At 38.8% G+C, this 12,117-nt stretch overlaps 1 protein-coding gene across 7 annotated transcripts in view; it reads right to left on the bottom strand.

Moving 5' to 3' along the window:
• pnut (septin 7-like protein pnut) overlaps positions 1 to 12,117 on the bottom strand; it is a 34,490-nt gene that overhangs the window by 3,704 nt on the left and 18,669 nt on the right. For 4 of the 7 annotated variants that reach the window (XM_011631617.3, XM_089071103.1, XM_089071104.1 and 1 more), the window contains 9 exons: positions 11,274 to 11,748; positions 9,033 to 9,240; positions 8,710 to 8,962; positions 8,318 to 8,510; positions 7,743 to 7,908; positions 6,862 to 6,903; positions 5,216 to 5,351; positions 4,790 to 4,953; positions 754 to 3,341 (listed from right to left, as the gene is read on the bottom strand). In XM_011631617.3, the coding sequence (XP_011629919.1) occupies positions 3,182 to 3,341; positions 4,790 to 4,953; positions 5,216 to 5,351; positions 6,862 to 6,903; positions 7,743 to 7,908; positions 8,318 to 8,510; positions 8,710 to 8,962; positions 9,033 to 9,240; positions 11,274 to 11,748 (1,797 nt within the window). In that variant the 3' untranslated portion in view covers positions 754 to 3,181. Of the gene's footprint in view, positions 1 to 753; positions 3,342 to 4,789; positions 4,954 to 5,215; positions 5,352 to 6,861; positions 6,904 to 7,742; positions 7,909 to 8,317; positions 8,511 to 8,709; positions 8,963 to 9,032; positions 9,241 to 11,273; positions 11,749 to 12,117 lie in introns of those variants that run through there. The other 3 variants (XM_089071107.1, XM_089071106.1, XM_089071108.1) reach the window with 3 other exon arrangements.

The following is a 12,117-nucleotide window of genomic DNA, read 5'->3' as shown; positions in this document are numbered from 1 at the left end:
AAATACCTGAAGCGAGACCGTGACTCGTCGTCTGTACTGTTATTATGCAAAATTGTTAGCCTATCGTTATCACCGGTCGCATTCTGCAAAATGCAAAATAAATGTCTTGCGAATGAAAAATCTATCCATGCGAAAAACCATGCTTTGAACCCATCCTTTGTTCGCGACCAGGGAGCAACATGCTAATCTCATCGTGTGTATCCAAAAATCAAATATTCACTTCGTACTCCGTGAATTTTGTTTAATTCTCGCGGCAGATATCACGTTTGTTTCTTACGTGAATATAAAGTTGTCATTTGTATCTCGCATGTTGCTTGTACATTTGCACTCTCCAACATTTTATGCAAAACTGCAGAGAACACGTTAACATATCGTCATTTTAATGAGTCCTCTCAAGGGAAACGAGGACAGAAAGACAAAATTAATTTAAGAAAGAGAATTCACTTGCACTACTGACTCTAAGTTTAATTTGCTAGGTATGAAATATTTTATTAAAGAAATTAACTATAAAAAGTCGGATTTTAAAGTGACGATATGTGACGAAACAGTAAAACATTATGCGCAGACTATGGCACATGATGAAAGGTGACGAGAGAAAATTACGTTTCATCTTTCGTTGGGTTTTCAACGACGTATTTACACATTTATCTTCTCCGTCGAATTTATTTACCCGTAACTTTCCCTCGTCACGTCGCACACGCTATTCCGACAAAGCTAAATAATCGCAACAAGAGGATTGAAAACGGTTAGTAATTGTTTTAGGTAAGCATTTATTTGCGAGAAAAAAAAAAGGATTATCGATTATGAAATTAACAATGTATATAATTTGCGTGTGATCATTAGTAATAGGCAGTTACATCCTCTACCAAGCTGTCTTCTGCTTCCTCTCTTTGGGATCGATCCGCGATTCGGAGAGTCTCGTCGCAGTGAAACACGTACATATCACGCTTGTGCGAGCGATTTAATTAATCAGCGAGCGCTCTTGAGCCAGTGGTCATTACTGCGAGTGGTATATACGAAAAGAACCGGATAGAATCGACAGCTTGCTCAGAGTTTACAATCGGCAGGAGAACTTGACGAATCGCGCCTGCGAGCTTGCAAAGGCGGTTTTTAATCGTCGTTTAATCGTCAACCCTTTACCGCGTGTCTCTCGCGATCGGGACCCTTTTCTCACGAAGATGCTTGTCAAACGTTAAGATTTTCTCGCGCGACTTTCTCGCCCTCGCGCAACCCTCGGAAAGACGAGAAACTTGTCAAAAAGAATCTCATTTTTAAATCTCTCTGCGTTTTCATCACGACGAACAGGCCAGGCTCGTCTTCGCCACCCCCCGTGACACAAAAATTAGATACAAAGCCACGCTCAAATTCGAGATTCGGCGAATCGCGAATCGCGGAAGTGAAAACGTGAATGAGGAACACGCTTACTTACTGAAAGTGGATGGAGAAGAGAGAAGAGGCGAGTGATTATGGCACGCGATGCGGTAAAGGGTCGAGGTGTGCGCGCGCGCGTATGCGTATGTGAAAGAGTGACGAGTACAAAAAGACGACGCTCCTGGACGCACGAGGACGAGTGACAATCCCGCGTCTCCTTACACATAATCTCATGGTTTATCAAAGTCCGTGCCAAAAATACGTTGCTAAATGTACATATATATATATATATATATATCGCTAACATTATACTTAGTACGTGCGTGCTGCGTGTCGCCCGTGATTTGCTCCGCGTTTGCGATGCAACGAGAAACGCGAGAGAAGATGAGATTCGCGTTCGTGAGAACGGACAGGTCGCATGAGACGCGTGTCGTCTAACGAGTGAGTTTACAGCGGGGAAAATCTGGACCTGAGGCAAGGTGTCCTGGAAAAACCGGGAACCGGCTGGGACGAGCGTGAGAAAATTCAGATGGAATTTTATCTTGGCGACGAACCGTTAGGCCGGAAATTTTCCTTGAAAAATTGAAATCCGCAAACTTCAAACTTCTTTCGAATCGTTCCTCTTTCTTTAAATTGATTTACTTTTAATCGAGCACTGCTAAAATAATGAAATATCGATTCTCGAACTCTCAAAGCAAGACTTCGTAGTGTGTCGTAAATAAGAAACTTTTTTGCTCATTGATTAGTAACAATCGTGGAAATGAATTTGGAAGCGAACATTGACATTCGCGAGGCATGAAAGATCGATACCGACTTCGTCCAAGTCTTCCACGTCTTCCAGGACATTCCGATTCGACGTTTCTCAGCTTTTAATTAGCGTTAAAAATATAACCGTTGTACGCAAACGTTTCCTAACGAGGCTCGTAATGATTAATTAACACGTGAATGAAACGCGATAACGAGCGAGATAAATGCGATCGAGTATAAAAGAGTGAGATTTATTGAAAATGCGTTTAAACTTCGTCTATATTGTGTCTATATTGTGTGCGACGTCCTTACGGCGTTATAGTTCGGGACGCTTCTCGCTAGAAATATACAGTCACTTTGGATTTTACGATATGTATCGAACGGGTTAACGAGCGCACGCACACGCGTGTCAAAGTGAGTGAGTGCGGCCTATACAAAGCGATAATCTGTATATTCAATTTTTATATCTGTCTAATGCAAAGATTAAAAATTAGAGACAGATTGGATGAGAAATTAATTAAGTTTAAAAATAAAATTAAAAAATCCGTTAACTCAGAAGAATTATTTTGATGTTTTCTAAAAATTTGAAATCTTGAATCGACGAAAGTAAACTGATAACAAATTAAAAAAAAAATTGATAAAATTTAAAAAATAATTTAACAAAAGAGACTTCCCATTTTTGCCTTCATTTATGATGATATCATATGAAATTTATCATATTCAAGTTGACAAATCATTCAGATAGGCAGCACTTACTCTTCTCGAGTACGATAAGATATTCCTCTCAACCCTTATTCAAGCAATCAATGTCACATATGGCGTATTTGAAAATAAAAAACTTTCCTTTTGATTTGAGCCGACTGCCGACTAATCTAAAACATTTTGATTCTCGCTCTTGCCGACCCAACGAATGTTTCGTCGGACGATTTGCCACTGTTCGGAAGAGAGGACAATCGCAACTGGATAAGGGTTGATAAGGGTCGAGCACGAGGAGGAGTCTCGCGTGACAATCTCGGAAGCGAGATCTCGCAAACGAGCGAGAGCGGTCTGGGAGGCGGTGCTATTAGGGGTGCTCAGGATGCTGTATGACAAGCTGTATCTGTGCGGGGCTGTCTTGAGGTGATTTGAAACTGGTGTGACGGCGAAGGAGGCTGCCTATCCCTCGGGACCCCCTCAACGTACCCCCGCCGCCTCCAGATCCCTCGGAGGACACCGATCCCGTCCTAGATCAGGAGGACACCCCGATATGGTATACACAAGAGAGACAAAGAAACCGGAATTGTTTTTTTTCTTTTTTTTTTTTTCTTATAAACGTACATCCGACGGCAAGCTCGGATGTAAAAAAAAAAAAATATACGCGCACTTAAGCCTACTAGGTTACTCGCGCGAACGGAATATTGGAGAACGTCGCCGACGTTTCTTGCACGACGAGCTTTCCGTCTCTTGCCGATTTTCGCGGGAATGATGAAGCAACGTCGGCGGCGATTTAGCGCTGAATGTCTCGAATCAAGATACTTTCCTTCCGTATCTCTTAAATGATAAATTTGTGTTGCCTGAATTTGAAAGGGGATATTTAACATTTAATATTGCATTAATAATTGTATATATAATAATAATCTAATATCTCAAGTTAAAATGAATTAGAGACTCGTTCAGCGCTAAATACATAATAATACGAATAAAAGTCATAATATATACATGTGCGAACAATATCGCGTTTATATAAATTATAAAATCAAATTTATTCGACGGCGACGGTCTTAAAGTCGAATCGAAAAATTTTATTTATTACGATTATTATTTCGTTATTGGTGCAAGCTTTGTGAAAGTGATCGGCGTGTAAAGGGTCGATGTCAAGCGTGAACGGACTCTATTGCGATGTGATAACAATTAAATTGCACATCAAAATCTAAATACGTAGCGGCTAAAAATACTACAGCGAGAGCAAAATTTACATTGTACTACATTGTACTTACTATCGTATCTTTCCTTTTATTTATAAACTTTTCTTTAAAAAAAAACTTTTGATAAAAGATTAATATAATTAACAATATTTTAAAGATAAATTTCTCGAATTAAAGATATTCTATGCCCACTTTTGAAATTATACAAATTATACATTATACAATACATTAATACTGATTTTATGTTTTCAATTTATCAAATTTAATTAAACAAATTTACTTAATGATATTAAATAGCTTTTGTGACAACGAGAGCCCGCTGTAATTTTACCACAAAACACTCGACTCCATTTTTGACAAACGATCCCTGTAGCCGGAAGAAGATACGGTGGCAGAGCACAGTGTACAAGAAAGCTATCAAGCTGCGTCAGACTCTAATTGCGCCAAGTGCTTTTACGCCGTCAAACCGGACGTCTAAACTCCGAGAATCATACTGAATCACCAGCGGCTAAGCGTCAAGCTATTTATAACGTTGATCATTTGTAAATGTTAGCAATCAAAATAAAAACTTTGAAAAAAAAAAAAAAAAAAAAAAAAACAGAATAAAGCTGAATGTAAAATGTTTCTAATAAAAAAAAAAAAATATTTCGTGCGAGAAACAACGATATATCTTTCTCGAAACACAACGAAGAAATAAACGTGTGAGAGTGCAAAAAAACACAACATCTTTCTTCCCTCTTGCTTCCGTCGGGCTGCGGGCTACTTACTCTTTCGAATTCGCTTCTAAGCTGCGTCTACGTAATTCTTCAATACTATGGCCGGTCTGCTGCTCCCAGGCAGTTTTCTCCGCCTCGAATGCTCGTCTCTTTTCCTCCAGCTCACGCACTTGCTGCTCCAACGAGCGTCGCATTTGTTCGTGCCTTCTCTGTAACTATTCCCGGATTTCCCGTATCTCGACGTTAGTATTACACGGACAATTACACTTCACCGAGTAATGCATAAGGGCAACGCGAGATAGGACAAGAATTCACGTCGGAACAAAAAAGGATTATAATTAAATAATTATCTTTCTAAATCTCTTTTTCTTTTTTTCCATTAACTTCTAAATAAGTAGTTATGTAATAATAGAATAAATTTTCGCAAGTCTTGACTTATACTTGAGATAAAAAAAAAATATGGATGATTTCACTTACGTCTGCCTCGGAATCTTTCAGCTTTTGCCTCTTTTCACGAACTTTCATCTCGAAGACTTGTTCCATTTCCGTTTCCATCTTTTTCATCTTGTTATCGTGTTCACGCTTCTCCTCTTCCAGCTGCGCCAATGGATTCCTAAAAAGATTCAAGCAGATTTAAACTAAAATGTATGAAAAACCGAATACCGAATCGCCGGAATACAAATGTACAGAGACAGAATGACGCGTGAGGGAAATTTAGACGCTAATTTGGTACATAGTTAATTGTTAATGAGCGCGCTACTGTATCTGATGAAATCTCATTAGCTCTTTGTAATACAAATGAACTTTGTCTATGAAATTCTAATAAAATAAATTTTTTATTCTTAGTACAGAGACAATTATTAATAAATTACTAAGTTGGTTTTTCCGGATTATCACGAGTAATGCATAGCATTGCAAAGAGATAACAAAATATCACATTAACTGATGTGAAAAAATCAGTCGTCCGGTATGACGAATATAAATATTCTGAGAAATTACGAAACTAGAGATATACGTATCTCTCTAATGTACTTTTTATCGCAAGAGGGAGATAAGTGAAAAAAATAATAAGAGAAAAACTATATCTATAACGCGATAGAATAGATAATTCGCCGGCGGTAAGCTTTTAAGTATACTTTAGGACCTATAAACAGTTAAGAGTTAAAGGTTGCTCTGGAACTTGGATTTGCATCGAATCGATATTACGCAAATTACGCCCGATAATTGGTTCGTTACTGCGGCAATTAAAACATCGGCTCTAAATCCACGGAATCCGATTGCATTCCGGAAGCTTGTTACAATGCATGCAACATATTATTACATATGTAGAAATCTAACTATATTATATTTATTATTATATTATTATATTATGTTTTGCATTTATAGATAGCACGAAAATATTTTATGTATAATCGACTGTCGTTGATATTTGCAATATTCATTTTTTTTTTATGCGTGACGCAAATCAGGACTCTTATATAAACAGTTGGCACACAACAAAGTCTTTAAAGCCATAATATATTTACAGGTGTTATGAAGGATACCATAAGAGTAATTAGACAAATTTCTTAATTACATAAAGGGATACTAACTATTGTTACGTGTTGCTAAATACTAATGCAAAAATAAACATACACAAATATAAAGGCATCAAGCAAATCTAAATTGTACATTCAATGTGAAAAGTCTAATATACCGGTTTCTCTCTTTTTAAATTGCATATAATAATCTTGTGTTAGATATTTCTCTTCGGAGGACTCACTGAGCATATCAAAAGTAATTAATATGTAAATCAGATGAGAATATACAATTTAAAAAAAAACATATAAAAAATGCCGAGTCAGCAGAAGATGAACAACTTATATAATTACAAACTAAATTAATTAATATTTCAGTTTAATTATATTCCGATATGAGAACAAATTAAATTAGAGAAAAAATTACAATTTACGGATTTAGGACGATGTTTTTTTCATTAATTTTCTCTAATAATCTCTCTTTTTCTCTCTTATGTGCAGTGAATCCTCCCAGGTTGAAAGATCCCGGAGAAAGTCTCGAAAGTCGACAAGGCTTGTGCACACAAAACCATAGTATATCCTTTTGAGCCTTATTAAAGGACTTACCACACCGTCATGAAACTGTTCATCACTCCTGGAGGGCACAAACTGACCAATAAGAAATTCACCATTAAAATTTGCAATACGCGATACGCTGTCGAGGGAGGTTGGTCGATCCGTTCGTTCCTCCCGCACCCTCGGCAGCGTTCTTGTATCTAATCTACGAATACAAAATCCCGCTCGCGATCAAGACGCTAAAATAATTCGAGCGCAAGAGTCACTGGGGCCTTCGATAGTTTGCATGCACAACCTTTTTCTGAATTCTTGTCAGGATGATAAGAAAAACGAGAATGAAAAGATAGAAACATACCGTGTAATACAAGCATGTTTCAAACAGTACACGCAATTGACTCGCAAGAACCACAGCGTTATATTATTGGTGATACTGAAGCTCGAGATAAACGATCATTTCATCACGCATACACAGCCGAGTGCTCTGCCGTGACACACTGCGTGCTCAAATCAAACTCAACGAAACAAACAACCTTGCTCGTGGTTTTGAATAGAAAAAGCGAGCGTCGTAAGCAAACGGGCCCGACTAAAGAAGATAAGTAGCCATCATTTTTATCGCGTCCGGCAATAATGTTAATATTGCACCACTGGGGACAGGTAAATTAATAAATTGGATCACATTATGCGATATGAAGCTAAACGGCTAGCATATTAAAAGATATATATTACATGTTTTCGGTGCTGAAGCTTATCATTTGATTCTAGACTAATAATTGAATTGACATAAGGTGCATAATTCGATTATTTTCTTTTTTATTAAATCATGACGCTCGATTTGTCTATTTCAACAGGACAAGACACATCTATTTCTCGACTGTTCTAATACAATTATATTTTCTCCATGTAATCAAACAAGAAATTGCAAATGTACTTACTTGTTCGAGGCTTTCGTTGGTTTGCCATCTACGCCTAGACCGGCCAAAGTACGACACCGGAAGTTCTCATAGTGTACGTTGTTCGTCACGTCTTTTAAGTCCTGCACGTGCGTCCTTACTACCATGTTTCGGAGCGCAATAAAGTCGCAATGTTCCAGGTTCTCAACTACGCACAAAAACAGAAAACATGAATTACAAAACGATATATAAAAAAAGAATATTATATATATATATATATATACACACATATATATTATAATTATTAATATGATTTATTTTAATATAAATAGTGTTAACTCCAAGAATAAATTATATTCCATAATTGTATTGTGATTTGTGGGTTACTATGTCATTGTTAATGCCAATGTTTTATGAATATTGTAATTCACTTTATTAATGAGAAACAATTATCAGTATCAAGTTGATATTAATAATATTTTATATGATAATGCGATGTAATCCGCAAACAATACAATTTTGAAAGAAATATTCACGAAAATTTTAAAAATATATCCCGTAGTTATCTAAAGGTTAATTTTTTCCAATCAATTCTTGTTCAATTATTTTTTACACACCTTCTGCAACTCCCCATGGATATTTTCTGCCCCGTACTTTCTTCCCGTCGTGTTCGACGACAGTATTTGCCCCCACGACCGCGAACGGAACTCTGTCCCTTAACAATTTGTGAAATTTGTTATCCTCCTCTTCCTCATCGACCTCCGGGAATTCGTAGATCTTTATTTTGTGTTGCGCAATCTCGTTCAAGATCTGAAAAACGAAGCAATAGTTAAATTTAGAGGAGAAATAGTATATGTAAAGAGATTAATTGTTATTAAATATCTTATTTTTTATAGACTTATATAAGAAAGAATTTTGTAAGGATTTATAATAATTTCTAAACAACATAGTTGCTTTTATAGTAAAAAAAAAAAAATTCTTTTTCTCTTTATAATTAAACTACTCGTACCTGTTTTTTGAAATGTGCGCATTCATCTGGCGTCATAGTGTCCGCCTTGGCGATAACAGGTATGATATTTACTTTGTCGTGGAGACGCTGCATGAACTCTACGTCGAGCGGCTTCAGTCCATGGCCGGAGGGTGCAACGAAATAGAGACAACAGTGCACCCGACTATCTGGGATCTGTCGTCTCGTTACGCGAGACTCTGCATTGAGAAACTCCTCATATTTCGACTCGATGTAGTCGATTACAGGCACCCAACTAGACAAAGATAGGAGGTGTTAAATGAGCTACAGAAGTTTAAAAAACGGGCGAGTTTAAAAGAATTTACCAGTTGCTGTTATCTACAGCATCACCGAAACCAGGGGTATCGACAACCGTGAGGGTGAGATTGACGCCGCTCTCTTTCAACAGTACTTTGCTGGTTTCCACGGCAACCGTCTTCTTTATCCTGAGACTGGGTCCGGGATATTCGGCACTGTATATATCCGCCAGGAACATGGAGTTGATCAAAGTGGATTTGCCAAGTCCCGACTCTCCTGTGAAAATTTAAAAGATTCTTTAACAACTTCATATTTTGATGTAATTTGAAAAATTTGGCCTTTGCAAAATCGAGAAATTTCAATGACAAAAATTTAACACAAAATTGTACAATTACATGATATCCAACGTTACAAGAAAAATATTTTAATCACGCAAATAATTTGAATAACTAATTACAAAATTATACATTCTGCAATTTTAATTGTAAAAATGTTCTGAAAGATATCTAAATATTCAAATAGAAATATAATTTTTTATAATCTCTCTCGATAAATACACCGTCCTGCAAAGATATGGTTTCATAAACATCTAGTTTTCCGAAAGTTAATCCATGAAAAAGTGCCCGTAATCCCCAAGAGCAACTTCCTAGCTATTAAATGTTCCGTCATCATGCCGGCGATCATTAATCTCAGTCGGATTATTTACGGTCAACGTTTCTGGGATTGTCCCGCGTCCAAATGGAGTCGCGGTCAAATAAATTCGGCGACGGTGACCGAAACGAAACGAAACGAAATGAAATGAAATGAGATGAGATGAGATGAGTACCGTGACCTCTTAATGCGCGAACCTTGAACCAGGCGAAGTGCCGCGCCTACGCCTTCAAGAGAGCCAAGGGTAAGCTCTTGAATTGCTCTATTTACGGAGGAACGGCTCCGCTTATACGCGGGCTAATAATAGCTCCCGCACGCAGCAGACCACGCTCTCAAATTTCTCCAGACCCAATGACACTCTTTCACACCCGGGGTACATGCGCGTCGCGCGCGCTCGAGAGGGACAGTCTAGTCAGCACTTTTGTGTTATTTATTTCTTCTCCTCCACCTCCTCCTCTCGTCGAACCCCCGAATTTTTGAAGTATCTTCCATATTATTCTGTTTTATTGCGTGTCTATATCCTCCAGACCGATATTTAATTTCGTTTTATAAAAACCTCTTTACTACTCGTTATAAGTACTCGTAGATAATTGAACAGAAGACTATAATTCTCGTGTTAAGAATCTTCGATTACACCGCTGTTCCCGTTAAGACGACTCGAGTTGAATGATAAATCGAAAAGTGATATAGAGAGAAGCAACGCAGGCTGCAATTAACGATTTATAGCCTTTTTCAATCGACGGAATCGCAAGGTCGCTACGCGACTCGTTATTGCCACAAATTGACCGTCTTGAGTATCATAATTCGCGTAAACAATGGCCTTAGGTCGATGTAGAAAGGAATTTGACGATCGAGCATGACCCACAGATGTGCATTCTCGCATGTGAGAACCGCTGCACCTCGGCGACAGCCTTGATCCAACGAGCGAGAAGAGAACCGAACGAGAATGAGAAAGAGAGAACTCGCACGTGTTCGGCAGATGGAAGGTTGCATCGCGAGATGATATTCCCGACGAAATGGGAATACCACCGCCACTGCCAAAGAAACGGATCCCTTTGTCCTCCGACCGGGCTAACCCGCGCGAGACAAACGGCCGTTGTTCTTCCGCTGCCGCATAATGGACATTTTAATGCCCAGCACCCGTAAAGCGGATCGCGTTTCCCGCCATGAACAGATTCGACCTCAAATTGTAGACTTCGTGGCGCTTCCACGGGAATTGCCGCGATTACATCTTATCGATCCGTTTAATGTTGCCTTTAAAAGAAAAAAATGTTGCTTATGCAGTTAGTTTCTCTATTTCATAAACGTAACGATCGATTAATTTTATACCCGATCGCATGGAAAAGATAGCTATATGCTAAAGTAAAAATTCAGATCAGATTCAGATCTGAGAATAATATTACTCGGCCATCAAAATAATTATAGAATTATGTTTAAAATTTTTTTCAGAATTATCATTATGGTCAAATCTACATAATTATTTCGATGGCATATCTCAATTTGGCCAAATTTTTATACAAAAATTTTCAACAAAACAGTCATTTCATAATAGTAATATTACTGTAAAGCCACCCGATAACTTGTACAATTCGTGTTAAAGTAATTTGCGAAACGATCACACTTCCCAATTTCCATTACGGACCGTTCTCGTAACTGACCTACGACCATGAGCGTGAATTCGAAGCCCTTCTTCACGGCCTTCCTGTACACCTGATTGGGAAGGTTCACGAAGCCGACGTAGCCGTCGAGTTCCTTGGGCTTGATGGGTGGCGTGGGTCGCGCATGGTGCAACAAACTCGTCTCCTTGTTACTGTCCTCCTTGGAAGAGATCGCGGTACGGGCCGACTCGCGCCTGTTGCTGTCCTCCGAGGCATCGTTCGGGATTGTCGTCGTCGCCGCAGATGGCAGCCGCGATTTCGCGTTGAGTCCGGTCAGGCCCCCGCCGCTGGAGTACACCGGCGCCGTGTTCGGCGACGTGAGGCTGCTGGTTGTCGTGGCGTTCGCCACCGAATTGTTCACCTGAGACCCGGGGGTCTGCGTTGGCGGCTGCGGTGGTGGCACCGACGGCACCGACGGTGACGAGATTATTCCCGCGCCATCGCCCTTAAAGAACAGCTCACGCTTCGTCTGAATCTGTGAAAAAAAAAGAGCAATTATTTTAGAAAAATTATTCTCCGAGATATAACAGAAGATCGATTGAGATTTTATCTTATTTTTTAACCGAATTTTATTATTCCGCTCGAAACCAAGATGGGTCTTTTCGAAAATTTGATAAATTAGTATAATGTAATATAAGTATAATATGCGTGTTTTTTTTCTATAAATTAATGTAGATTAAAAAATAAGATTACGGTTCCGTTACGCGTTTCAGATTTTAATACGGTCGAGCGCGAACGAGGACGAGACGCGTCTGTTTTTCACGATTGCAAGACTCGCCGGGAAAAGACATTGTTTCGTGATGCAGCCGACAAATGCAGCCGGCGATTCCGCGTGTTACTCCGA

This window comes from Pogonomyrmex barbatus, unplaced genomic scaffold, assembly GCF_055798465.1.
Source record: "Pogonomyrmex barbatus isolate J1 unplaced genomic scaffold, ASM5579846v1 scaffold11, whole genome shotgun sequence".
NCBI lineage: Eukaryota > Metazoa > Arthropoda > Insecta > Hymenoptera > Formicidae > Pogonomyrmex > Pogonomyrmex barbatus.
Note: the sequence above shows the minus strand (reverse complement) of the source record. Positions and strands in the feature narration are given on the sequence as shown.